This window comes from Carcharodon carcharias, chromosome 10 (genome assembly GCF_017639515.1).
Source record: "Carcharodon carcharias isolate sCarCar2 chromosome 10, sCarCar2.pri, whole genome shotgun sequence".
Classification (NCBI taxonomy): Eukaryota; Metazoa; Chordata; class Chondrichthyes; order Lamniformes; family Lamnidae; genus Carcharodon; species Carcharodon carcharias.
The window spans coordinates 127719385-127747307 of record NC_054476.1 but is presented as its reverse complement, the minus strand read 5'-3'; the positions used below and the strand labels follow the sequence as shown (position 1 = coordinate 127747307).

At 45.3% G+C, this 27923-nt stretch overlaps 1 protein-coding gene across 1 annotated transcript in view; it reads left to right on the top strand.

Moving 5' to 3' along the window:
* hpda (4-hydroxyphenylpyruvate dioxygenase a) overlaps window positions 1–21491 on the top strand; it is a 60458-nt gene extending 38967 nt beyond the window's left edge. The window contains exons 6-14 of the mRNA XM_041196687.1: window positions 3710–3792; window positions 5512–5601; window positions 6192–6298; window positions 6998–7075; window positions 8186–8348; window positions 9868–9939; window positions 12138–12260; window positions 13196–13312; window positions 21372–21491. Of these exons, the coding sequence (XP_041052621.1) occupies window positions 3710–3792; window positions 5512–5601; window positions 6192–6298; window positions 6998–7075; window positions 8186–8348; window positions 9868–9939; window positions 12138–12260; window positions 13196–13312; window positions 21372–21491 (953 nt within the window). The remainder of the gene's footprint in view (window positions 1–3709; window positions 3793–5511; window positions 5602–6191; window positions 6299–6997; window positions 7076–8185; window positions 8349–9867; window positions 9940–12137; window positions 12261–13195; window positions 13313–21371) is intronic.
* The last annotated feature ends 6432 nt before the right edge of the window (window positions 21492–27923 follow it).

Here is a 27923-nt window from a genome sequence, read left to right as displayed (position 1 = left end):
CCAAAGTGATGGTCCAGCTTCACACTCACTGGAAACATTACTGATGCCTGCACCTCAATGGGTGCTTGTCATTGCTGCCAGAATGTCGTGGACAGGCATCAAAGAGTTCCAACATTCTCTCTGTGTGCTCTCAGCACCTTTAAGGTGGGGCTGACCCCCATCTCTTCAGCATCTGTGACCAGTGACGGTGTGCTCCTGAAGGGCTCAGGTGCTGAAGGCTGACAAAGGGTCAGGTGCATTTAAAGTTTTATGGCTGTCTCCATGTTATGACTCTGTTCATAGAGCACAAGTGAGCTTCTCTCAGCCAGACAGGAGTCAGACATTCACAGAGGCAATGTGAAGATCAATGGAGTGTCCTCACTGCATGTCATCACCATCCTCCTGGAATCTAGCGACTACTAGAGCCTCCGCTGCATCTCCATGAGATGAGTCTGAGCACTGAGGGTATGTGCGCTTCCATCAGCCACACAGGAGTCAAACGTTCACAGATGCAGAGTGAGGATGTCAGGTCTGTCCTCAGGGCATCTCGTCACCATCCTCCATAAATCTTGTGGCTATGAGAGTCTCCCAAGCGCGCCTGCCTTGTCTGGCCAGTGCCTCATTGCCGGCATCCTCACCTTTGAGAACCTCATCACTGATATCCCCTTTGACGTCCTCCTCATCAGAGGAGACATACAGCTCTTCCATCCCCTCCTCAGTGTCATGACCATGGATCCTATCTCCGAATTATTTATGGACATATTGAACTTTTAAGCAAGACATGTGCTTTTAAAAAAAAAAGGGCATACAAGCAAAAGCTGGCTGAGACTGTAAGATAACCATTTACTGGAAAATTCCTATGTGGATTACTTGACCAACTAGTTTTGACAGAATGGAATATCGCACCTAAAAGGTGTGACACAGTCTACTTCAGGCAGACGCACTTCAAAGGAAAGGATACACTGCAAACTGAACTGTAATCTCCTGTGGTTATGGAGATAATGGAAAATGATTACCATCTCAGCCGAAATGACATCCTGTTGAGTTATATCCCAGACTGTGAACATGAACTGAGTCAAAAGAAAACAGATCTGGGCGAAAGACATATTTGTTTTTTCCATTCCAGAAAAGGGGTCTAAAAAAGCCAACTGCAGCCCTAGTTCTGTGTGCTAGTCTGGTGTTCTGTTCTGTTCTGGTGTGTTTGTGCTGTGAAGGCCACAGCTGAAGAACACCAACTGGGCATTCCTGCGCTGGCAGATAAAAGTCTTCTCTCTCTCTCATTTCTGAACGTAAGTCACAAGTCAGCAAAGCCACAGAAAAGGAAATAGGACAGCCCTGTTCAGCTAACCTGCAGAACCAAGAATCTCCAAAACCAACTGCTCAACTGCCAAAGTCAGCACGACTGGAATCACCCCAACTTCACGGCCACAACGCTTCACCATCTACTCCTCACTGACAAGCCAAAGGACTGATTTGTATATCTTTTTAACTTTTATTTTTGGACTCAATTTCTCATTTCTAATCTGTGTGTGTGTGTGTGTAGGCATTCTCCTAACCCACACTGTAAGGCTGTGCTGTTAGCTTAAACATGATGGTGTAAACCTTAATAAAGACATTGCAAGGGGCTCTGAGCACCTCCACCAGTGACTGTGCCATGGCATCTTTCTGCAGCACAGGGGGATTTGGGGTCCTCGTGCATGAATCACAAGAAGCTAGCATACAAGTTCAGCAGGTAATAGGGAAGGCAAATGGAATGTTGACCTTTATTTCAAAGGGAATGGAGTATAAAAATAGAGAAGTCTTACTAAAGCTATACAAGGCACTAGTTAGACCACACCTTGAAGGGTTCTAAATGAATACTTTGTGTCGGTGTTCACAAGTGAGAGGGATGACGTGGGTATGGAAATCAGGCAGCAGGACTGTGATATAATTAAAGAAATTAGCATAGAAATGGGGGAGGTTCTCAGTGGTCTGGCAGACTTAAAAGTAGATAAATCTCCAGGCCCGGATGAAATGTATCCCAGGCTGTTGAGTGAGGCAAGGGGGGAGATAGCTGGGGCACTGGCAATAATTTTCAATACCTCTGTGGCCACAGGAGAGGTGCCTGAGGACTGGGGGACAGCCAATGTGGTACCATTATTTAAGAAGGGGGGAAGGGATAAACCAGGGAACCACAGGACAGTCAGTCTAACCTCAGTGGTGGGGAAACTATTGGAAGCAATTCTGAGGGACAGAATTAATCTACACTTGGAGAGGCAGGGATTAATCAAGGACAGTCAGCATGGTTTTGTTAAGGGGAGGTCATGACTGACAAATTTGATTGAATTTTTCGAAGAGGTGACGAGGTGAGTAGATGAGGGCAATGCATTTGACGTAGTCTACTTGGACTTTAGCAAGGCTTTTGATAAGGACCCACATGGGAGACTGATAGTGAAGATAAGAGCCCATGGGATCCAGAATTGATTAAGTGGCAGGAAGCAGAGGGTGATGGTCAAGGGGTGTTTTTGTGACAGGGTGCTTGTGTCCAGTGGGGTTCCACAGGGAATGGTGTTGGGTCCCTTGCTGTTTGTGGTATATACAAACGATTTAGACTTGAATGTAGGAGGGTTGATCAGTAAGTTCGCGGATGACCCGAAAATTGGAAGGGTGGTAAATAGTGAGGAGGATAACCTTAGATTACAGGAGGATATAGATGGGCTGGTCAAATGGGCTGATCAGTGGCAAATTGAATTTAATCCAGATAAGTGTGAGGTGATGCATTTGGGCAGGACAAAAAAGACATGGGAATACACGATGAATGATAGGACCCTGGGAAGTACCCAGGATCAGAGGAACCTTGTTGTGCATGTCCATTGGTCCCTTAAAGTAGCAGGACAGGTAGATAAGGTGGTTAAAAAGGCATATGGGATACTTGCCTTTATTAGCTGAGGCATAGAATACAAGAGCAGGGAGGTTATGCTGGAACTGTATAAAACGCTGGTTAGGCCATAGCTAGAGTATTGCATGCAGTTCTGGAATCTGCATTATAGGAAGGGTGTGATTTCACTAGAGAGAGTGCAGAGGAGATTTACCAGGATGTTGCCTGGGCTGGAGAGTTTTAGTTATGAGGAGAGATTGGATAGATGGGGTTATTTTCCCTGGAGCAGAGGAGATTGATGGGGGACATGGCTGAGGTGTATAAAATTGAGGGGCATAGATAGGGTAGACAGGAAGGAACTTTTCCCTTTGGTGGATGGATCAATAACCAGGGGCATAGATAGGATAGACAAGAAGGAACTTTTCCCCTTGGTGGAGAGATCAATAACCAGGGGGCATAGATTTAAAGTAAGGGACAGGAAGTTTAGAAGGGATGTGAGGAAGAATTTTTTCACCCAGAGGGTGGTGGGAATCTGGAACTCATTGTCTGAAAGGGTGGTAGAGGCAGAAACTCTTATAACATTTAAGAAGTATTTGGACGTGCACTTGCGATGCCATGGCATACAAGGCTATGGGCCTAGTGCTGGAAAAAGGGATTAGAATAGTTAGATACTTGTTTGACCGGCGCAGATTCAATGGGCTGAAGGGCCTTTTTCTGTGCTATAGACCTCTATGACTCTATTCAATTTATTTCTATGCTGCTTTCTCCAATCTGGGCTGCTTGGTCCATGTCTGCACCCCTCTGGCTGTGTATGTTATTCTATTTCTTGCTCTGCCCTGAGCTGTGTCCTGACAGGTTATATGTCTGCTTTAGAAATGACCGAACATTTAGGGAAACACGGCGATGGTGTGAAGGACATCGCATTTCAAGTGGAAGACTGCAACTTCCTGGTGAAGGTATGAACCAAAAGAAGGGTCATGAAGCAACATGTCCATCAGGGGCCACTGTCCTTATGTTCATCAAGGAGAGCATTCTCTTTGAGCTGTAGAACACGAATTTGGTGGGGGGTGGGAGCTGGGTGAGTAATGAATTTTCCTTGGAAGCAGATCCTTGTTATAGTGTCCAATCATTTAGGACTGAACTTGATTTGGTGGATTCAGGGTTGATTGCTCAGTAATTCTGATGATTAAAAGGGGAACCGTAAATGGTGCTGCTTTAAAAAAAAGTATGTGTCTAATTGAGCACTTGTTTCATTTTCCACATCAGTGCTGTCAAGTGCACAACATTATTAAAAAAATTCCCCTTTCTGTCCACTTGTGGGCTTGGCTACACCAAGCATCCTTTACCAGCAGGTTCTCCGTGACGTGCTGCCATCCCAGTCACTCTAAGTTAATGATTTCCTTCTAGCTTAGACATTGCAGAATCTCAGAGTTCATCATCCTTACACCAGATATTTCTCAATCGTTCTTCAAACAGCTGCTATTGATTCTGTTGACTATGTATTTGAAGAGATGTAACCTACAGGGCTATGAATCAGGAGCTTGAAAGTTGGGTTAGGTTGGATAGCTCTTTTTTTGGCCAGCATAAACACAATGGGCCCAATGGCCTCCTTCTGTGCCTTAAATTTTCCATATTTCTACTTTGTCAGTGCAGCCGAGGTCAGTGTCTGTCCTCATTTTATCTTTACCCTTTCTGGTGCTGCAAACTGTTCTCCAGCCAATGGAGTCGGAATGTGGAGTTTCCAACTCTGTGCTGATTCATTGCAAATATTCTATCCTTCCTGTAGGAAAGGCATATCCTGGATCAGCAAAAACTCCGAACCCAGGGAATTTCTAAGTGGGCATTCTCCGGCTGCTATCATTATTGTGAGATGTAATACTTTCCAAAAACTTGTATTTGTATAATCCCCTTAACATAAAGAAACGTCCCCAAACATTTCATGAATACTTGCAATTTAAAACAGGCACTGAACCAGGAAGGGAAAGATTAAGAGAGGTGTTAGAAACCTTCGCTGAAGAGATGGGTTTTGAGAAGATTTTAAAAGATGGAGAGGGAAACAGAGATCTTCTGGGAGGGTGTCCTAGAGTGTAAGTTGCAAGTTGCTTAAGGCTTTAGTTGTGGGGATGGTGGAGGGAGCAGCTCAAAAAAGGAAGAAACACAAGACCAGAATCAAGGATTGGAGCTTCTTGGAGGGAATATAAGGCTGCAGGAGATTTCAACAAAGGGTGTGGTGAAGACATGTAAGGATATAAAGGTGAACATGAGGTTAGAGGGTGAGTAGCTGGTGTAGGCCAATAAGAGCTAGGATTTCTCCCGTCTCTACACACCTGACCTGGAAGCAAACATCTGGGCCTCTGTGTTTAAACTAATCAGATCATCAGAAAAAGTTACTTTTTGTTTTACTGGTTAGTTACTTAATTGTTCTTGGTTCCATAATTCCAGAAAATATAGGTTCATTCTTGAGTGTCACTGGCAAAGTCTACATTTATTGCCCATCCCTAGTTACCCAGGTAGTAGTGGTGAATCTTTTTAGACCCTTGTCATTTGATGAAGGTACTGTTAGGTAGGGGATTCTAGGATGTTGACACTGCCGCAGCAAGTTATCCTTTTGTCCTGATTGTGCCAAGATGATGCCTTGAGTATGAAATTGTCTTACAGTTTATCTCCATTTACAGAAAGCGAAGGAGCATGGAGCCATCATTGTGAAGGAGCCATGGATTGAGGAGGATAACTATGGAAAAGTGAAGTATGCTGTTCTGAAAACTGTAAGTATTGCAGGAAATTCCTGGTCCCATCCTGGTCAATCTTTCCAAGAATAATACTTCAACAGTAAGCACAAACTCAAGCTCCCACTATCTCACTGATCCAATGGTCCTAGGATAGGGAAAGGAAACTAAAACAGTCATGGTTCCCTTTCACAGTGACTATCAAGTGACCCCTGCCAGCAATTGTGTGGGTATGTGAAGTGAAAGCAGGAAGAGACTTGGTGGTGATCCGTCCACAGTCAAATATTCTGCTGATACTCACTGCCTAAGTCACAGGAGGAATTGTAAATCTGTGTGATGCACTGGTGGGCAGCCAGCAGCTACAAAACTCTTAAGCCACTTATAGTTGATGGCTCCAGGAGAAAAATTGCAAAATAATTTAGCTACGCTATGTTACTTATAGTCAGCTTCTGCATATGATTTACTATATAAATATGAGGAATGGTTTATCCACCCCAGTCTGGTATGGTTGTGCTGGGTTTTCAACACTAATGATTTCTATACTGCAAGCCTTGACAAAGTCTCTGAATCCGAAGATCATGGACGATACAGTGTGTTTCTAACATCTTTTGCTCTGCTCTTGCTTTCAGTACGGGGATACAACACACACGTTTGTGGAGTATCTGGGTCCATACTGCGGCACCTTCCTGCCTGGATACAAGGAGCCTCTTTTCAGGGACCCACTCCTTCCCATACTGTGAGTGGATCAATACATTTGGAAACTTTTACTTTGGGGCAGATTTTAAAGGATGGTACAAAGGGTTGGGGCATCAGCAAAACAGGAATGCATCAACCTGTGCGGGACTCCTGCTCTCCCATTTCCTCTAGTGAGTACCTGGTCCTCACTCAGCATGCTGAACGTTCTGTCTCTGCTACAGTCGAATATCCTTTGTCCGTTCATCTGAAAACTGAGCACATCCAAAAACCAAAAATATCTGAATCCCGAAACACAATCAGCCCCAAGGGATAAGGGATACATGATCTGTACTTCCCATTGGCTGCTGCTAACATGTGTCCAAAGATTCTGTGCTGCATCGTGTTAGAACTTAAAGCTAGTGCACAACCCAGTGTCTTCTGTTAACTCACATTTCAAACTAAGCCGCTCAGTGTATACATACAGTATAATATGGCTGAAGCAGACTATAAGTTGAAAGGTCATCCAAAGTCAGAGGAGGTAACCACAGCTGAGATTGCACAGTGGTTACTAATTTTTTGTCCAGGACCACTATTACAGCCAGTGCCTCATTCTCGGAAATACTGTAATACACAGTGATGAGTGCAGCTATATTCAGGAAAGGTAAGTACTCAGGTGAGGTACTCATGTATATTACAGACTGTGAACTTTATGAAATGATGGTTGCAGCGGTATTGCCTGATATTTGTATCTCTATCCCAGGCCCCCTGTGAGTCTGAATTTCATTGACCACATCGTGGGAAACCAGCCAGACGATGAGATGGTGCCTGTGGTAGAATGGTATGAGCCAGTCTCTCATATAAAATCAAAATGCATCTGCTATTTTATCCCATGTAATCAAAAATGGATGCTAATCCCATATGGGGGTGGGGAGGGTGCGGGGGTGGGATTGCGGCAGCGGGGGAAGATGATTTGGGACATGGTCCCTTTGTTATGAGCATGGGGTGGTCTAGACATGCAGCTTGGGATAACACCACCAACAATGACAATTTGCATTTATATATTTTTAATGTAGAAAAAACATTCCATATCGCTTCACAGAAGCATAAGAAAAATAGATGCCACATTGCAGGTTTGTAGAGGAGGGTGGGAGGGAAATGACTGGAAACTTGGTCAAAGAGGTAGGTTTTAATGTTTGTTTTAAAAGTAGGAGAGATTTAGGAAGGGAATCCCAGAGCTTAGGGCCTGGGTAGCTGAAGACACAGGCACTAATTAAGCAGCAAATGGGAGGGGGGAATGTACCAGGTTGTGAACTGGAGACAGTGATCAACAAGGTCAATGGAATTGGTGAGGGCACAGAGCCTGTGTCACTGCCAAAGGCAATGGCTTGATCTTCCCAATATTTTACCGGAGGGTGATTGGCATTTGAAGTGGATGTGCAATAGTCTGGGATGCGAACTGGACATAGTAAGAGTGCTGCAGTCTAGATGCAGTGAGGACAAAATAGGGCAGTCTTGATCTGGAATCCCCATGTAGTGATGGGGGGAAATTTTCATCTCGTGAGAGTAAGGCAGTTTGGGTTACAGAACCTATGCAGCAAGGGTGGACAATTTGGATCATGGAGTCCACGTTGAGTTCTGGTAAAAAGCTATTGATTAGTGTGAAATCCTGTACACTCAGGGAATCCACACATGTACATAGTATGACAGCAGGAATTATATAGCAAAGTCAGGAGCAACACCCAGAGAGAACAATATACTGTTACAGATCAGAGGGAGGGCCAGTGTAAACTGGTCAGGTACATTATCCTTTGAAAATGCTGCATTTTGGAGAAGCTCAGAGACTAGACTTTGTCCCTCCCTTAAGTACTGTTCCCTGCAGCTGTAATGTAGAAACTTGTGGTACAAAGTGGCTGGAACTCAGTAACATGAACTCTGACCTTCATTTCAGGTACCAGAAGTGTCTGATGTTTCATCGATACTGGTCAGTGGATGACAAACAGATCCACACAAATTACAGCTCCTTGCGTTCCATTGTTGTGACCAACTATGAGGAGACCATCAAGATGCCCATCAACGAGCCAGCGACAGGAAAGAAAAAATCCCAAATCCAGGTGTGAGCAATTTCATCTGACATTCACTAACCAGCATCAATAGCTGAACTTTCAATACTCAGGGAGGCTACTTTTTGTTAACTAGGGAATTGGAGCGGGGGGGGGGGGGGGGTGGGGAAGGCAAAACTGAAATGGACTGGAAGTTGGGCTGCGACAAGTTGGGATGGCTACCTAGTATAGAATTTGATGTTTGATTTGCCAAATAAAATGGATTGAATATCTCAGCAAGTGTGAGACACAGCAGTAAATGGAAAAGCTTACCTTAGGTTTCATAATCAGAATGACGGGGACCAATTTTTAGCTCTCTGATTTGGAGCACAAGTGGGATTGTAGAAGTTTGAAAAACAGTTCTGCCAGATTCCTGTTGGATTTAAACTGTGTCCTGTATTCTGGTTGGGCATGGAGCGGGTATCCAAATCTCCATCCCAAAGCAGGCAGAAGCTTCATTGCCATATATAAAAGGAGGCAGGAAGGGCTGCGTACCTTTTCTAACATGAAGATCTGCTGGATGTTGAGTTTCTAACATGACCACGAAAACCTGATGGGGCAGACATCAATCAGATCTGCAGGCAGGCTTAGATTTTAAAGGCAAGTGTGATAAGCATTTTAAAGGCCACTGTTGTATTCTTTTTCCAACCGGCATTCGTCTTTTATGAGTTTTTGTGCCACTTGATGTTATTTGTTTATTTTTCCCCATGCACCCTTTTTTGGCTCCAGAAGGTTTGTCGTCAGAAATCCTTTGAACTGACATGTTCAGAGGAAAAGGGATCCAGTAGAGGGGTGCCAGCCAGGTGTTCTGTGCCCTCCTACTCCCCAACCCCCACATCTGCTGAAATGGGCATCATTACCTCATTGGCAGAAGTTCCTGGTGGAGGCTCTTTTTCCCAGTAACGACTGCATCAGTGATCCCTCAGAGGTATCGTAGTGAGGTCTGAGTGATTGTCTAGTTCTAATCTTGGAAGATTGTTTCCGGTGGTAGAGGGTCTTACACATGGCGCTGCATGAAGGAAGGCTGCATGAAGGTTGCATCTGCCAAGATGCTGCCAGCCATGTCTGTAGACCCTGGAACCTGGGAATAACTGAAGGAATCTTCCCTCTCAGGTCTGGCTGAGCAGAAGGGAAGAAATTGAGCTCTGCCTTCTCATACAAGGCCACAATTCAATTTGGTGCTTGCATGAACAGTAATGGTCAACAGTGACCTGAAAGATTGTTGCATCATTTTGTAGGCATGTTGCACTGCTGACTTATGGGAGGGTGCTATGGATTGGCAGAGGAAAACTCTCTTCACAAGCTTCCCATGCAGCACCACCTATTATGCAGAGTGTGGTAAAGCATGGTGGTGCCTATTATGCAGCCTGTAAAGGATGTCAGTTATGCAGAGCATGGTAAGAGGTGGCAGCATGACATGGAATGTCAGTGTCAGGCAGTGAAACACATGTGGCACCACAGTGTTTGAAATGGGAGTGCCTGGTGGTAGGTTGAGTGATTTCTCTCATTTTTCATCCTTCACTCACTCTAGGAGTACGTGGATTACTATGGTGGACCTGGAGTGCAGCATATTGCTCTCAATACCTCTGATATCATTCAGTCTGTGAGTTACATGTTATATTCCCTCTTTAGTCCTTAATTCATCCAATGCAGCCCCAATGTGATAATGTATTACTTTGTATCATGTACATCTTGAGTCAGAGACTGAACTTGATTAATGACATAGCTCTCCCTGAGAGTTGCTCAACAGTAAAGACAGACCTAATGAGCTTTTGTATCAGAATAGGAATGGTTGGCTTTATGATAGGCTTTGCTTCGTAACAGCACTTATTCTATTGGTGCTTCCATTAAAATGCTATCTTGGAGTTCTCCTATTCCCAACTAGCTGCAATTCCAATATCAGCCATTAAACAACTTTAAAAAATACTAAAACATGCAAAGCCACTGGTGCTAACAATTGCTTATGTCACTCGCAACTTCTTCACTATGCAGAGACAAGAGCAAACCTATCCTTTCCCTGTTATAGGGAGTGGGAGTACTTCAGACAATGGGAGTGATGATTGTCTTGGGTGGTGGTGGATCAGCCAGAGTATAAAGCGGGTTTATAATTCACTGCAAAAACAGAAATACCTGGAAAAACTCAGCAGGTCTGGCAGCATCGGCAGAGAAGAACAAAGTTGATGTTTTGAGTCCTCATGACCCTTCAACAGAACTAAGTAGAAATAGGAAAGGAGTGAAATATAAGCTGGTTTAAGGGGGTGGGGGGGGGGGGTGGAGAGAGAAGGAGGGGAGGTTGTAGGGACAAGCAAGCAGTGATAGGAGCAGATAACCAAAAGATGTCACAGACGAAAGAACAAAGAGGTGTTGAAGGTGGTGATATTATCTAAAAGAATGTGCTAATTAAGATTGGAGAGCAGAATGAGCAAGGTAGCTCTAGTGGGGATGGGGTGAAATAAACCATGGGTGGAATACATTTAAAAATAAGGGAAATAGGTGGGGAAAGAAAAATCTATATAAATTATTGGAAAAAACAAAAGGTAGGGGGAAGAAACGGAAAGGGGGTGGGGATGGAGGAGGGAGTTCAAGATCTAAAGTTGTTGAACTCAATATTCAGTCCGGAAGGCTGTAAAGTGCCTAGTCAGAAGATGAGGTGCTGTTCCTCCAGTTTGCGTTGAGCTTCACTGGAACAATGCAGCAAGCCAAGGACAGACATGTGGGCAAGAGAGCAGGGCGGAGCATTAAAATGGCAAGCGACAGGGAGGTCTGGGTCATTCTTGCGGACAGACCGAAGGTGTTCTGCAAAGCGGTCGCCCAATCTGCGTTTGGTCTCTCCAATGTAGAGGAGACCGCATTGGGAGCAACGAATGCATTAGACTAAGTAAGGGGAAATGCAAGTGAAATGCTGCTTCATTTGAAAGGAGTGTTTGGGCCCTTGGACGGTGAGGAGAGAGGAAGTGAAGGGGCAGGTGTTGCATCGAAATGAGGACTCGAAACGTCAACTTTGTTATTCTCCGCCAATGCTGCCAGACCTGCTGAGTTTTTCCATGTATTTTTGTTTTTATTTATGATTCACTGGTTCACCATGTATTATCCCATCAATAGCGACAGGTGGCGCTATTGCACTTTATGCAGGCATTTTAAAAATGTCTAGGCAAACACTTCGCTCTCTCTTGGCAGCACCTGGAACAACACACATCCTGCTGAGCCTCTCCCACCTCTCTGCTGTCTCTGAGCTTCTCCCATCTCCCTGCTGTACTTTAAACCCAGATTAAGGACAGACTTCTGAGAGAAGTTACAGGGATGCCTGGTGCCATTTGCACTGTGGTGCCTTGTCTCAGTGGCCATTTTTCCTGTGTGATCCTGGAGAGTGAATGTCAGTTATCTGTCAGTCACAATCATTATGGCACAGCCAGAGGCCATTCAGCCCATGGAGACCATGCTAGCTCCATGTAGAGCAATCTAGTCAATTCCATTCGCCCATTCTATCCCCATAGCCCTGTAATTTTATTTCCCTTGTGTCTAATTACCTTTTGAAATCATTAATTGTGTGAAGAGCTAGTGATAATATGAATGTTCCCAAATGCCTATCCCTTAGATTAAGAGGTGATGATACTGCGATTATCTCCCAGTGCCCATCTCTTGGACTGTGTGACTATTTACCAGTGATACCCTCTCCTTGGACTGTATGATGCAGTGATTCTGTTACATTCTCACAATTCTTTGGTGGCATTCTAATTATCAAGGGCAGAGAGCTGTGTTTTTTTTTAACTATCACTGATTACTGTTCCCATATGCTGGCAGATCATAAGTTTAAAAAGCCGTGGGATGGAGTTCCTGATGACCCCAGACTCCTACTACGATCAGCTGAAAGAAAAATTAAAGACTGCAAAAGTCAAGGTGAAAGAGGACCTTAAGAAGTTACAGGTACATCTGAGTGATCCCACAGAGCAGAGACTAAATATAATGCACAGCCAAACAATTAAACAGGCAACCCCAGCAATAGGGAATCATCTTCTATCACAACATCAAAACATGCATGAGGTTTCTCAAAAAGGAACTTTATAATTGGACATGTACATTGATGGTGTTTATATTATCCTCGGGTGGCAAGCCTATTATGGAAGGCAAGCCAGTAACGCAAAAAAGCAGCGCTACTGCCTCCACAGAGGGACACCACCCCCTGCCATCATGGTCAAAGTGCCAACAGTGGTGAATGGAAAGGATTTCATTTCCAGCCGTACATCCAATGTTTTTCAGGTGGTAGCCGGGCTATTGTCCCAGAAATGGTAGACTGCACCCTTCTGCCATCACAGTGGCCACCAGAAGCCTTCCCAGGCCAACTGCTGAGTGGTAAGATTGCCAGCCTGAGTCACTTGGCCAACCCATTAACAAATGTAAAAGGGGAGGGGTGGTGGGTGGGGGGTGGTCTGATGACATATACAGGGCCCTGTTTGCCATTTTAGGAGAGTGCTGGTGGTTCAGCCAACAAGGAGCCAGTGAGTAAGCTACTGTTTATCTTTGTGGGGCAGGAAAGTGCAAGAGTCCTTGTCATGACTCCAACAAACTAGCATGGGACATTGCTGCTCCAGTTCCTCCACCTCCGCTTCAGCTGGCAGTGTTGCCCACCGGAGATTGTGGTGGATTGCTGTGTGGATCTTGTTTTCAAATCACAGTGTGCCAGATGAATGTTAACTTTGCAGTCTCAAAGTGGACTGGGGCTGCTATTGGGCACTACCAATCTGAGAGCAACATATCTGGAATAAGTAGAATAATTTCTTTTAGTCTATAGTACAGTAAATAGTCATTGATGAGAGCGAGTGTGTGCAGCATGGAAACTGTTCATTGTGTATGTGTAACAGGAACTCAAAATTCTTGTGGATTTTGATGAGAAAGGCTACCTGCTGCAGATCTTCACCAAACCTGTCCAAGACAGGCCCACGCTCTTCCTGGAGGTCATACAAAGATATAATCACAATGTGAGTACAGCCTGCTTGCACCCACCAATGCACATGTAGGTAGGATGACTATTCATCCAATTTTATACTGGGCAGTTTGGTTTTTAACCAGTGTTGGATGGCTATATGTCTGTGGCTTAATAGACTTGCCACAGAGAAGCATTGGCAGGGGTCTGTGCTCGTTCCTTTCCCTGTCTACAGCAACCTCAAACTGACTGGGACATGGAAAACCGAAGTTGGTTTTCATATTGTTTTCCAGACCCCATCCCCACACCCCCAATCCCCAGCCTTCCCTACATCCCCCACCCCCAATCTGTCATTTACTTCCAAGTCAGCATTGTCCACTTCCCATTGTGTCTTTTCCATCTGGAACCGCCATCAATCTTCATGCACAATGATGTGTGTGTGTGTGTGTGTGTGTGTGTGTGTGTGTGTATGAGATGATGTGGTCTCCACATGTGATGTCATTCCCTTGCGCTGCAACGGTGTTCAGTATTCATAGCCTCTGACAGTGGCCATCCTAAATGTAGGATACAGCATCAATGCCTCCCCTGCCCAACCCCTGTCCAGTATGTTAACAGAATCTCTTATTTGCAATCATGTATGTTGACCTGTTTAGCTTCACATAGCTGTATAACTCTTTTCCTATAATGATGTGCACTAAACGGATATGACTGCCATCTCCTTTTACTATGTAACTATACATCTATATTCAGTTTGTAAACATGTCAATTAATGCTGTAGAAGTTCATTATGACTTAATCACCTTTATAAATAGTATGTCCATTCATAGACTCATAGTTGTGCAGCACAGAAACAGGCCCTTCAGCCCACTGTGTCTGTGCCAGCCATTAAGCGCCTTCCTAATATAATCCCATTTTCCAACTTGACCCATAGCCGTGTATGCTATGGCATTTCAAGTGCTCATCTAAATACTTCTTAAATGAGGTGAGGGTTCCTGCCTCTACCACCACCTCAGGCAGTGTGTTCCAGATTCCAACCACTCTCTGGGTGAAAAGTTTTCCTCAAATCCCCTCTAAACCTCTTTCCCCTTTATCTTAAACCAATGCCCACTGGTTGTTGACACCTCCACTAAGGGGAAAAGTTCCTTCCTATCCACCCTATCTATGCCCCTCATAATTTTGTACCTCTATCAGGTACTTCGGCCTTATCTGCTCTTAAGGAAAACAACCCTAGCCTATCCAGACTCACGTCATAACTGAAATGCTCCAGCCCAGGCAACATCCTGGTGAATCTCCTCTGTACCCTCTCCAGTGCAATCACATCCTTCCAATAGAGTGGTGACCAGAATTGCACACAGTAGTCCTGCTCTGCTGTAACTAGTGTTTTATACAACTCCAACATAACCTCCCTGCTCTTATATCTATGCAAATCTCCCATATGCCTTCTTAACCACCTTATCTGCCTGTGCTGCTGCCTTCAGGGATCTATGAACATGTACACCAAGGTCCCTCCGATCCTCTGTACTTCCTAGGGTCCTACTATTCATTGCGTATTCCCTTGCCATGTTAGTTCTCCCAAAATGTATCACCTCACACTTCTCAGGATCAAATTCTATTTTTGCCACTGCTCTGTTCATCTTACCAGCCCATTTATATTGTCCTGTAATCTAAGGCTTTCCTCCTCACTATTTGCGACACCAATTTTCAGGTCATCTGCGAACTTACTGATCGATCATACCTCCTATATTCACTTCTAAATCATTAACATACACTACAAATAGCAAAGGTCCCAACACCGAACCCTGCAGTACACCACTCGTCACAGGCTTCCAATCACAAAAACAATCTTTGACCATCGCCCTCTGCCCCCTGCCACTAAGCCAATTTTGGATCCAATTTGCCAAATTGCCTTGGATCCCATGGGTTTTACATTCTTGACCATTCTCCCATGCAGGATCTTGTCAAAAGCCTTAATAAAATCCATGGTAGACTACATCAACTGCACTACCTTCATTTACACAGCTAGTCACCTCCTCAAAAAATTCAATCAAATTTATTAGACATAATCTCCCCCTGACAAAGCCATGCTGACTATCCCTGATTAATCCCTGCCTCTCCAAGTGGAGATTAATCCAGTCCCTTAGAATTCTTTCTAATAATTTCCCTACCACTGATGTTAGAATCACTGGCCTGTAATTACCTGGTTTATCCCTACTACCCTTCTTGAATATTCGCTGTCCTCCTGACCACTGGCACCTCTCCTGTGGCCAGAGAGGATTTGAAAATTAGTGTCAGAGCCCCTGCAATCTCCTCCCTTGCTTCACATAGCAGCCTGGGATACATCTCATCTGGGTCTGGGGATTTATTCACTTTTAAGCCCATTAAAACTGCTCATACCTGCTCCCTCTCAAAGCTAATTTGTTCAAATATATCACTGCCCGACTCCCTGATTTCTACACCTATATCGCCCTTCCTAAACAACAGGTATTTTTTCTCAAGCTTACACCTTCTCTGAACATCTACAAAACCTGACCTTTCCCAACGTCCTGACTGTTCCATTCTGAGTATTCAGGGTGCTTCCTGACCTCAAACCTTCACCTGGTCATGGGGTTGGTGATCTTCACCCAGTCACTCACGGAGTTTTAACTGAGACCTATGTATGGTGATACAATGTGGATACCTGTACACTGAACCAGGAACAATGTGTCCCGAGTGCAGACGTTATTTATCATAAATAACTGTGTTCTCCACATCCTTATGAACTACAAGGCAGTTAACACTGCAAGTCTGTGGCCAGGCCCTAACTGGTTATTTTCTTTCCCTGAAGCCCTGACTGAGACATGCTCCCATGGGCTGGATTTTAGAAGCCAGGCTGCGCCCCTGCGCTGACGTAAGACACGGCGTGATGACGTCAGCTCAGCTACCCAACGTCATGCTGCCAGCCTCCAAAATTACTGGGGGGGGGGGGGGGGGGGGGTAGGCACGAGTAGGCACCAAAACCCGAAGCTCGCCATCATTTTGAAAAGCACAATGATCAAGCTGTCGAGCTGATTAAAGAGGCACAAAAACAAAAATACCTGGAAAAACTCGGCAGGTCTGACAGCATCTGCAGAGAAGAAAAGAGTTGACGTTTCAAGTTCATCAGAACTAAGGAAAAATAGAAATGAGATGAAATATAAGTTGGTGGAGGGGGGTGGGATGGGTAGTGCTGGATAGGGGGCTAGTGATAGATGGAGGCCAAGAAGAGATTGCCAAAAATGTCATAGACAAAAGGACAAAGGGGTGTTGACAGTGGTGATATTATCTAAAGGACATGCTAATGGTGACATTAAGGGTAGCAAGCAAGACAAGCTAGTGGCAGAATGCCCTAGTGGGGGTGGGGTGGGGTGAAGGGATCGAAATGGGCTAAAAGGTGGAGATAAAACAATAGATCCAAATAAATTTAAAAATAGGAGGGAAAAGAAAAATATATTTGTAAAAAAATTATAACTTATTAGAAAAAGGGAGGTTGGAAAGGGGGTGGGGATGGAGGAGAGAGTTCAATTAAGAGCAACTGGATGCAATTTTATGTCGCCCACTCTGCTTTTCAATAGTCGGACTGGGAAAATGTTGGGAATGATTGAGGCCAGGTGTGAGGAGGCAGTCCAAAGGCAGATTAAAAGGCCGGCACAAAAATAGAAATACCTGGAAAAACTCAGCAGGTCTGGCAGCATCGGCGGAGAAGAACAAAATTGACGTTTCAAGTCCCCATGATCCTTCAACAGAAATAAGTAGAAATAGGAAAGGACTGAAATATAAGCTGGTTTAAGGGGGAGGGGGGGAAGAGGGAGGGGGGTTGTTGGGACAAACAAGCAGTGATAGGAACAGATAATCAAAAGATGTCACAGACAAAAGAACAAAGAGGTGTGGAAGGTGGTGATATTATCTAAAAGAATGTGCTAATTAAGAATGGCAGGACGAGCAAGGTAGCTCTAGTGGGGGTGGGGTGAAATAAACCATGGGTGGAATACATTTAAAAATAATGGAAATAGGTGGGAAAAGAAAAATCTATATAAATTATTGGAAAAAACTAAAGGGAGGGGGAAGAAACAGAAAGGGGGTGGGGATGGAGGAGGGAGTTCAAGATCTAAAGTTGTTTAATTCAATATTCAGTCCGGAAGGCTGTAAAGTGCCTAGTCGGAAGATGAGGTGCTGTTCCTCCAGTTTGCGTTGAGCTTCACTGGAACAATGCAGCAAGCCAAGGACAGACATGTGGGCAAGAGAGCAGGGTGGAGTGTTAAAATGGCAAGTGACAGGGAGGTCTGGGTCATTCTTGTGAAAACCTCAGTTAAGGAAGAAGGAGGACATGTCAGAGGAACTGTTTGTGGGAGAGAAACGGAGTAGGACTGGAACAAGGAATGTTCCACATACCCCATAAAGAGACAGGCCTAGCTGGGGCCCATGCGGGTACCCACAGGCACACCTTTTATTTGGAGGAAGTGAGAGGAGTTAAAGGAGAAATTGTTTAGTGTGAGAACAAGTTCAGTCAGACGGAGAGTAGTGGTGGATGGGGATTGTTTGGGCCTCTGTTCGAGGAAGAAGCTGAGAGCCCTCAGACCATCCTGGTGGGGGATGGAGGTGTAGAGGGATTGGACGTCCATGGTGAAAAAGAGGCGGTTGGGGCCAGGGAACTGTTAATGTGACGTAAGGTGTCAGAGGAATCACGGATGTAGGTGGGAAGGGACTGGACAAGGGAAGAGAGAAGGGAGTCAATATAGTGAGAAATGATTTCCGTGGGGCAGCAACAGGCTGACACAATCGGTCTGCTGGGACAGTCCTGTTTGTGGATTTTGGGTAGGAGGTAGAAGCGGGCCGTCTGAGGTTGGGCGACTATCAGGTGGAAGCTGTGGGAGGAAGATCTCCAGAGGAGAAGAGATCGGTGACAGTCCTGGAAACAATGGCTTGATGTTCAGTGGTGGGGTCATGGTCCAGGGAGAGGTAGGAGGAAGTGTATGCGAGTTGATGCTCAGCCTCCGTGAGGTAGAGGTCAGTGCGCCAGACAATGACAGCACCAACCTTGCCAGTGGGTTTGATGACAATGTTAGGGTTGCACCTGAGAGAACGGAGTGCAGTAAGTAACATTCCTTGTTCCAGTCCTACTCCGGCTCTCTCCCACAACTCTTTCTCCGGTACATCGATGATTACTTTGGTGCTGCTTCATGCTCTTGTCGGGACCTGGAAAAATTTATTAATTTTGCTTCCAATCTCCACCCCTCCATCATTTTCACATGATCCATCTCTGACACTTCCCTTCCCTTCCTTGACCCCTCTGTCTCAATTTCTGGTGATAGACTGTCCACCAATATCCATTACAAGCCTAACGACTCCCACAGCTACCTCGACTACAGCTCCTCACAACCCACTTCCTGTAAGGACTCCATCCCATTCTCTCAGTTCCTTCGCCTCCATCGCATCTGTTCTGATGATGCTACCTTCAAAAACAGTTCCTCTGACATGTCCTCCTTCTTCCTTAACTGAGGTTTTCCACCCACGGTAGTTGACAGGGCTCTCAACCGTGTCCAGCCCATCTCCCGCACATCTGCCCTCACGCCTTCTCCTCCCTCCCAGAAACATGATAGGGTCCCCCTTATCCTCACTTATCACCCCACCAGCCTCCGCATTCAAAGGATCATCCTCCGCCATTTCCGCCAACTCCAGGATGACGCCACCACCAAACACATCTTCCCTTCACCCACCCGGTGTCATTCCATTGGGATCATTCCCTCTGTGACACCCTGGTCCACTCCTCCATCACCCCCTACTCCTCAACCCCCACCTACGGCACCTCCCCATGCAAACACAAAAGATGCAACACCTGCCCCTTCACTTCCTCTCTCCTCACCGTCCAAGGGCCCAAACACTCCTTTCAAGTGAAGCAGCATTTCACTTGCATTTCCTCCAACTTAGTCTACTGCATTCGTTGCTCCCAATGCGGTTTCCTCTACATTGGAGAGACCAAACGCAGATTGGGCGACCGCTTTGCAGAACACCTGCGGTCTGTCCGCAAGAATGACCCAAACCTCCCTGTCGCTTGCCATTTTAACACTCCACCCTGCTCTCTTGCCCACATGTCTATCCTTGGCTTGCTGCATTGTTCCAGTGAAGCTCAATGCAAACTGGAGGAACAGCACCTCATCTTCCGACTAGGCACCTTACAGCCTTCCGGACTGAATATTGAGTTCAACAACTTTAGATCTTGAACTCCCTCCTCCATCCCCACCCCCTTTCTGTTTCTTCCCCCTCCCTTGTGTTTTTTCCAATAATTTATATAGATTTTTCTTTTTCCACCTATTTCCATTATTTTTAAATGTATTCCACCCATGGTTAATTTCACCCCACCCCCACTAGAGCTACCTTGCTTGTCCTGCCATCCATTCTTAATTAGCACATTCTTTTAGATATCACCACCTTCAACACCTCTTTGTTCTTTTGTATATGACATCTTTTGATTATCTGCTCCTATCACTGCTTGCTTGTCCCAACAACCCCCCTCCCTCTTCCCCCCAAACCAGCTTATATTTCAGTCCTTTCCTATTTCTACTTAGTTCTGTTGAAGGGTCATGAGGACTCGAAATGTCACCTTTGTTCTTCTCCGCCGATGCTGCCAGACCGGCTGAGTTTTTCCAGGTATTTCCCTTTTTGTTTTGGATTTCCAGCATCCGCAGTTTTTTGGTTTTTTTTGTTTTTAAAAGGCCGGCAAATGGCACCACGGCTGCCTGGAGCAGCAGAGTCTGGCTGGTAACGGACTTCAGGCGGACAACAAATGAGATTGAGCGGGCAGAGCGCCTTTAAATCAGTGGCCGTGACCAAGTTCCAGTCTCCCGCCCGATTGGACCCGAACCCCGCCTTCCCAATGCTTATTGGCCGCCTTCCCGCCGGGAGGCCGCTCATTGGCCCGTTCGCCCCTGCATTCTGGATCCGCCGTGTTGAAATGGCGGGGCCGGGCGTCAGCAGAGTGCGCACACTCCCTGCCTCAGCCCATCGGATCTGCCCTGAGCGTTACCAACCCCTTCACTGACCAGTCCAACGTGGCCACGCTTCAGGTGTGAGGCTAGGCACTGAGTGAGGGCACAGCCTTCAACTGTTGGCTGAGCCTCATCCAATAAACCCCCACCACTTTCTGGCAGGGGTCACTGGAGGGCGATCAGGAGCGGGGAAGAAGCTAATTTAGAAAGATTGGGGCCAATTATGGCATCCTCCCTGTACATGATAACTGACCACAAAGCAGACAGTGAATCTCCGCCTTCTGGCTTGTATAGTTCCGTGCTTTTACCCACTAAACCATTGTTGGGAATAGGGTTGGAGGTTGAATCGATGCCTGGACATTTCACCTGACTGACTGTCAACAAGTGAAAAAGAAATGTGCAAATACAAGAAGACGGATATCAAGAGTTCAAATCTCACAATGGCAAACTATGAAACAATGTAACTTCATCTGAAACAGATGGAAACAGGTTTGTACTCGAAAGAGTTACATGATAACTGACCACAAAGCAGAGAGTGAATCTCCGCCTTCTGGCTTGTATAGTTCCCTGCTTTTACCCACTAAACCATTGTTGGGAATAGGGTTGGAGGTTGAATCGATGCCTGGACATTTCACCTGACTGTGACTGTCAACAAGTGAAAAAGAAATGTGCAAATACAAGAAGACCGATATCAAGAGTTCAAATCTCACAATGGCAAACTATGAAACAATGTAACTTCATCTGAAACAGATGGAAACGTGTTTGTACTCGAAAGAGTTACAAGACCGATGGACGGACCTTACCAGACAATAATCAGTGACTCACGGAGAACTCAATAACCTAACTGTACTCTTCTCCGCTGATGCTGCCAGACCTGCTGAGTATTTCCAGGTATTTTTTTATTTTTTGTGTTGAACACAAGATATTCATTGCCGGTGCATCGTGGAATGGCCATCATGTTGTAGACTTGGACAGAGGACAGATTCAGTCCTCCTGCCCTCAGTCAGCAACACTGCTCCATCCAGAATCTGTTTAGCTGCCAAGTGTATCTGTATGTAAACATCATCTTTGACTAACAATGTATTTTATACGGGATTCCTTTTTTCTTTGAAGGGCTTTGGGGCTGGAAACTTCAAATCATTGTTTGAAGCTATTGAACACGATCAGGATGCAAGGGGAAACCTCATTGTTTGCACGGCCGACAGAAAAGAGCAAACGATATTATTGAAATAATCGGCCAGCAAATCATAGAACTTGCTTAGAAAGAGCACTTCTGCATCTTCCGTACTGAGGAACTCGTTACGTTCTTCAGCCGTTCCTTCATCCTAGAGTCTTTGGGAACTTAAACACAACCCGGTGCCACCTAATCATGGTTTTAAATTAATCTTTCATGCACCCACACCCACAATCAGACAAAGCAGAAACAATGCAGGAATTACCTATCAGACAATGGCTGAATTGAACTTGTGAAACGAGTGTATTTAATAAACGTAACCGCCTACCTGATTCTTTGGTGACTGTTATTCAATATTTTAACTTTCACAATAGGGATGGGTTTGGGAACCAGGAACAGCCACATTGTTGTTGTTCCCTGAACTGGTTAAAGATGAGCCAGGGCACTTTGGTGATACGAACATTCAATGATCCTCTGGTCTATCTAGCCTGTCTTACGCGATTGTGCTACCTTGTGTATTACAATATACACAGTCTCAACTCCACCCAAAACCATGCTATCTCTTCGGTGAGGTGACAAACCGGATAAAAATCCAGGCCAACTGCGGGGTGTGGAATCGGAGAAATTCCTCTCTGATCCATTTGGGCGCTTAAAACTAGTCCGGGAGATCACACTGACCCTGAATTCCCTCCCTCTTTCAGAGGTAATGTCCCTTTCCGTAATGAACCTTTGACATCTAACATAAAGGGAAAAAAGTATTTTGTTTGTTATGCCTTTCACAGTTTCAGGGCATACCCATTAAGTATTTTTTCAAGTGTAGTTATTGTTGTAAGAAACATGGCAGCCAATTTGCTCACAGCAATGGCGATGCAAATACAACAAAACTGATGGATAGACAATAATCAGTGACACAGAGAACTCAGTAACACAAGAATCTATCCTTTGTCCAAGTCTGCATCATGATGGCCACTCCATGATGCACCAGTGAAGGCATAGTGGTATTGTTGCCGGACTAATAATCCAGAAACCTAGGGTAATGCTCTGGGGACCTGGGTTTGAATCCCGCCACAGCAGATAGTGGAATCCAATAAAAATATGGAATTAAAAGTTGAATGATGGCCATGAAACCATTGTCAATTGTTGGAAAAATCCATCTGGTTCAATAATGTCCTTTAGGAAAGGAAATCTGCCATCTTTCCCTGGCCTACCTGTGTGTCTGGACACTCAGCAATGTGGTTGACTCTTAAATGCCCTCTGAAGTGGCCCAGCAAGCCACTCAGTTGTATCAAACCTCTGCAAATTCTCAAAAAAGGAATGAAACAGGACCACTAGGCACTGGAAACAACAATAGCAAACCTAGCCCTGTTGACCCTCCAAAGTCCTCCTTACTAACATCTGGGGGCTTGTGCCAAAATTCGGAGCTGTCTCACAGACTCGTCAAGCTTGAGCCTGACATTGTCTTTAAGATATGATTCTATGATGATGACTATGTCCCAAATACCACCACCCAGTAGAGGTGGTGATACAGTGGTATACAGTCGGGAGGGAGTTGCCTCAACATTGACTCCGGACCCCATGAAGTCTCATGGCATCAGGCCAAACATGGACAACAAAACCGCCTGCTGATTACCACATACAGCCTTCCCTCAGCTGATGAATCAGTGCTCCTCCATGTTGAACACCATTTGGAGGAAGCACTGAGGGTGGTAAGGGTGAGAATGTACTCTGGGTGGGGGACTTCAATGTCCATCACCAACAGTGGCTCGGTAGCACCACTACTGACCAAGCTGGCCAGACCCTAAAGGACATAGTTGCTACTCTGGGTCTGCGGCATGTGGTGAGGGAACAAACAAGAGGGAAAAACATACATGATATCATTCTCACCAACCTGCCTGACACAAATGCATCTGTCCATGACAGTATCTGCAGGAATGACCAGCGCACAGTCGTTGTGGAGACAAAATCCCGCCTTCACATTGAGGATACCCTCCATCATACTGTGTGGCACTACCACCATGCTAAATGAGATAGATTCCAAAAAGATCTAGCAACTGAGGACCTGGCATCCATGAGGCACTGTGGGCCATCAGCAGCAGCAGAATTGTACTCGAACACAATCTGTAACCTCATGGTATGGCATATCCCCCCCTACTCTACCATTACCATCAAGCCAGGGGATCAACCCTGGTTCAATGAAGAGTACAGGAGGGCAGGAGCAGCACCAGGTATACCTAAAAATGAGGTGTCAACCTGATGAAGTTATAACACAGGACTACTTGCGTACCAAACAGCATAAGCAGCATGTGATAGAGCTAAGCGATCCCACAACCTACGAATCAGGCCTAAGCTCTGCGGTCCTGCCACATCCAGTAGTGAATGGTGGTAGACAATTAAACAACTCACTGGAGGAGGAGTTTCCACAAATATCCCCATCATCAATGCTGGGGGAGCCAGCACGTCAGTGTAAAAGATAAGGGTGAAGCACCCGCTACAAAATTCAGCCAGAAGTGCCTAGTGGATGATTGATCTCGGCCCCCTCCTCCTCAGCATCACAGATGTCAGTCTTCAATCAATTCGATTCACTCCATGAGATATGAAATGGCTGAAAGCACTGGATACTGCAAAGGCTAAGAGCCCTGACAATATTTTGGCAACAGTACTTAAGACTAGGGCTCCATAACTTCCCGTACCCCTAGCCAAGCATTCCAGTACAGCTACAACACTGGCATCTACCCGGCTATGTGGAAAATTGCCCAGGTAAGTCCTGTATACAAGAAGCAGGACAAATCCAACCCAGCCAATTACTGTCCCATCGGTCTACTCTCGATCATCAGTAAAGTAATGGAAGGGGTCATCACTGGTACTATCAAGCGGCATTTGCTAAGCAATAATCTGCTCACTGATGCCCAGCTTGGGTTTTGCCAGGGCCACTCAGCTCCTGATCTCATTACAGCCTTGGTTCAAACATGGACAAAAGAGCTGAACTCCCAAGGTGAGGTGAGAGTGACTGCTCTTGACATCAAGGCTGCATTTGACACAGTGTGGTATCAATGAGCCCTAGCAAAGCTGGAGTCAGTGGGAATCAGAAAACTCTCCACTGGTTGGTGTCATACCTAGGACAAAGGAAGATGGTTGTGGTTGTTGGAGGTCCGTCATCTCAGCTTCAGGACATCGCCTCAGGAGCTCCTCAGGGTCGTGTCCTAGGCCCAACCATCTTCAACTGCTTCACCAATGACCTTCCTTCCGTCATAAGGTCAGAAGTGGGGATGTTCGCTGATGATTGCACAATGTTCAGCACCATTCGCGACTCCTCAGATACTGAAGCAGTCCATCATCCTGACTTGGAAATATATCACCGTTCCTTCACTGTCGCTGGGTCAAAATCCTGGAACTCCCTTCCTAGCAGCACTGTGAGTGTACCTACAGCACATGGACTACAGTGGTTCAAGAAGACAGGCAGCTCACCACCATCTTCTCAAGGGCAACTAGGGATGGGCAATAAATGCTAGCCCAGCAAGTAAAGCCCACATCCCATGAATGAATAACAAAAAAGCAAGCCCCCAAAAACAGCAAGAAACAGTTCTCCTTGAAGGGATTTAGCAAATTGATGTTTGCCACACAAGAAGCCCGCCCATTCCAACTATTCATCAAGAAAAGAAGCAGCTCCTGACATCTAACAAATTAAAATTGTGGCCCTTGGGCCTTCCTAATAAACTGCCAAATGGAAACAAGCTATTGCCCTCAGTATCTTTTAAACCTTAATCAGATCACCCCTAAGTCTACACTTTGCTAAAGAGTACAATCCCAACTATTTTTCGCCTAAATTTTGATAAGTAAAATGCTTTATATTGGGAACTAGCCTAATGGCTGTTTTCTGTGCCCTTTTCAAAACCTTAACTGTTCCTATGTTTGTATTTAATGGAAAATATACCCCCAGGTCGGCCTAGGATATTGTATACTCTTGCTCTACACAATGACTTCAACACCTGCTTTTGTGTATTCGGAGATTGTTCTGTGCAGAATTTTATTGAAAATGTCCTTACCAAAGTCAACAACTTTATGACCAGATCTGTTGTTTCACACTGTAACAGTGCATTCCAAATGGTAACTCCAGCATGGATATTCCTAGGCTACGGATATATCTTCCCATTAAAATGTTAGAATTTTATATTAAAAATGTTTCTGCTCAATTCAAAAATAATTTTACTTCATAGCTGATACATTCTTATTGTGGGGGCAGGGTGGTGGAGAAAGATTTCTGCCAACTTATTAAGTTGATCACCAATATTCATATTCAAAATGATACAGGTCAGCACTCTTGAATTCAATCATTTTAACATTTTCACAAATGGTTCTATCTATATTTTACTGAGAAGCTTTCATGGGCAATTACAGCACCGCCACCACCCCTCCCCTCCCAACCCCCTGCTGCCATGTGTATTAATGCCCACTTTAGGCAAGACGCAGCATGCTCCTATAAAAACAACGCATTTATATGGCAGCCTTAATATAATAACATGTCCCAAGGTGCCTTTCAAGAGCATTATAATGCAAAGTTTGACACTGACCCAAAGGAGGTGATATCAGGGCAGATGATAATGGATGATTGCTGTGGTACTAACAGCATGGTCTTTCTCAATGACTTAAACCAATACTTATCTCTCAATCAGCATCACCAAAACAGATTATTTGGTAATTATCATATTGCTGTTTTTGTGAGCAAATTGGCTGCCATATTTCCTACAACAGTATCTACCCTTCATAAAGTACTTAATGGGTATGACCTGAGGTTGTGAAAGGTATAACATAAAGACAAGGTTTTTTCCATTTATGTTAGAAGTCTGAATATAGATGATATAGTCCTGGCCAGAAGGAGGAATCTCAAAACAGATTTGCTGCTGGCCCTGATTGCATTCCTCTGTGGCTGCTCAAATACATTGGGACTTTGTTTTGTTATTGGCAGATTGGCAAATTGCTAGAAAGGATCATTACAGCTACACTGTACCACCAACTCCAAAAGGGTTAGTAGAGTCTCAACATGACTCCTGGCTCACCCAACTGGCTGAATTATTTGAAAAATTCTTAGCTTGGTGGCAGTCAGTGGGCAGAATTATCCGTGCTCGTTGATGTCAGGCATCCATTCCACTTGTAAATGGCAGGCTGTGTTTCCCACTGCCGCATGTCAGGAACTTAATTTTCATACATCTGCATATCATTATAAGTTCTGCAAACTGGAATCATCCCCCCACCCTGGATCATCCGGGTGCACCAGAGTGATTGCACACCAATGTGTTTCACAACTGTACGTAAGTGACGTGCACCTAGCGAGCTGCACTTCACTTGGGGCTTCGAGGTTTGTTTGACTACCTTGCTTTGGACAGCACTCTCAGTCATCGGTGCCAGGCTTCACAGGCAGCACCACATCATTTTTATGGGGGCTTACAGGCAGGCCTCTACCTACCAGACCATCTGTAAGGCGGGGGTGGCTTTTTAATTGCTGCAGGGCTAAGTCTTGTTTAGGAAAGTGGGTAGAAAAGGCCTCAGGCAAGGGAAGAGGCTGCAGAGCTAAGGCTGGACTGGGGTAGAGGGGTATCCCAGGGTGTTTGTTGGGGCACATGTTGATCTGTGCAAGTGGCCTTAAGATGGCGAGAGCTGAGAAAGCAGTCTCCAGAGGAGATGAGACCTGATGGAGATGTGAGGGTTTGTGTGAGAGAGTGAGTGGTGATGTCCCTTGAGCTGGCAGTGAGTGAGATGCCTTGTGAATGTGTGAGTTGAGTGATGAGGTGGCTGCCTTACCCAGGATGTACAGATAAGATCATTCATCCTCTTTTTGCACTGGATGACCAACCTCTTGTGTGCAGCATTGGCACTGACTGCTACTGCCACCACCTTCCAAGCTGGAGTGGTGAGATTGCTGAACATTCTGCAGCTAGAGCAGGGGTGGAAGACATCACGGCGGGCCCCCAAAAGGCATTCCCGTGATGGGTCACTGAACTCTTCCTGGCCTTCAGGGCCATGTCTTCACTGGAGCAGTCCTGGACTGCAAGGATTCAGAACTGTGTGTGCGGCTGCAGTTTAGATTTGGCCGGAGTGAGGAAACGGTGAGGTAATGGCATGACGGGTGATTCAGAGGCCGCCCCGCCAGTGAGATGGTATGTTTCATGTGGCTGCATAAATAATGAGGCGGGAAATGGACAATATGGTGTGAAAAGCCGCCATTGTGGCCAACGGGTAAAACATCCTTTTTCCCACCTGCTACCCCACTTTGCGCAAATCTGGGATGATTCTGCCCAGTAGCTCGATTGCCTTTGTATATTAATTTTCAAACAAAATTTTCCACAAGTTTCTGTAGGCTACAAAATAAAATTGAATCCTGTGGGACTACCAGGCAGTTTTCAAGTTGGAAAGGAGCTGACTGCATTCACATAGGCAGCAGTGGTTTTGTCAGGAACTTGTCATAAGTGGCATCCTGCAGGAATTAGTGTTAGAAC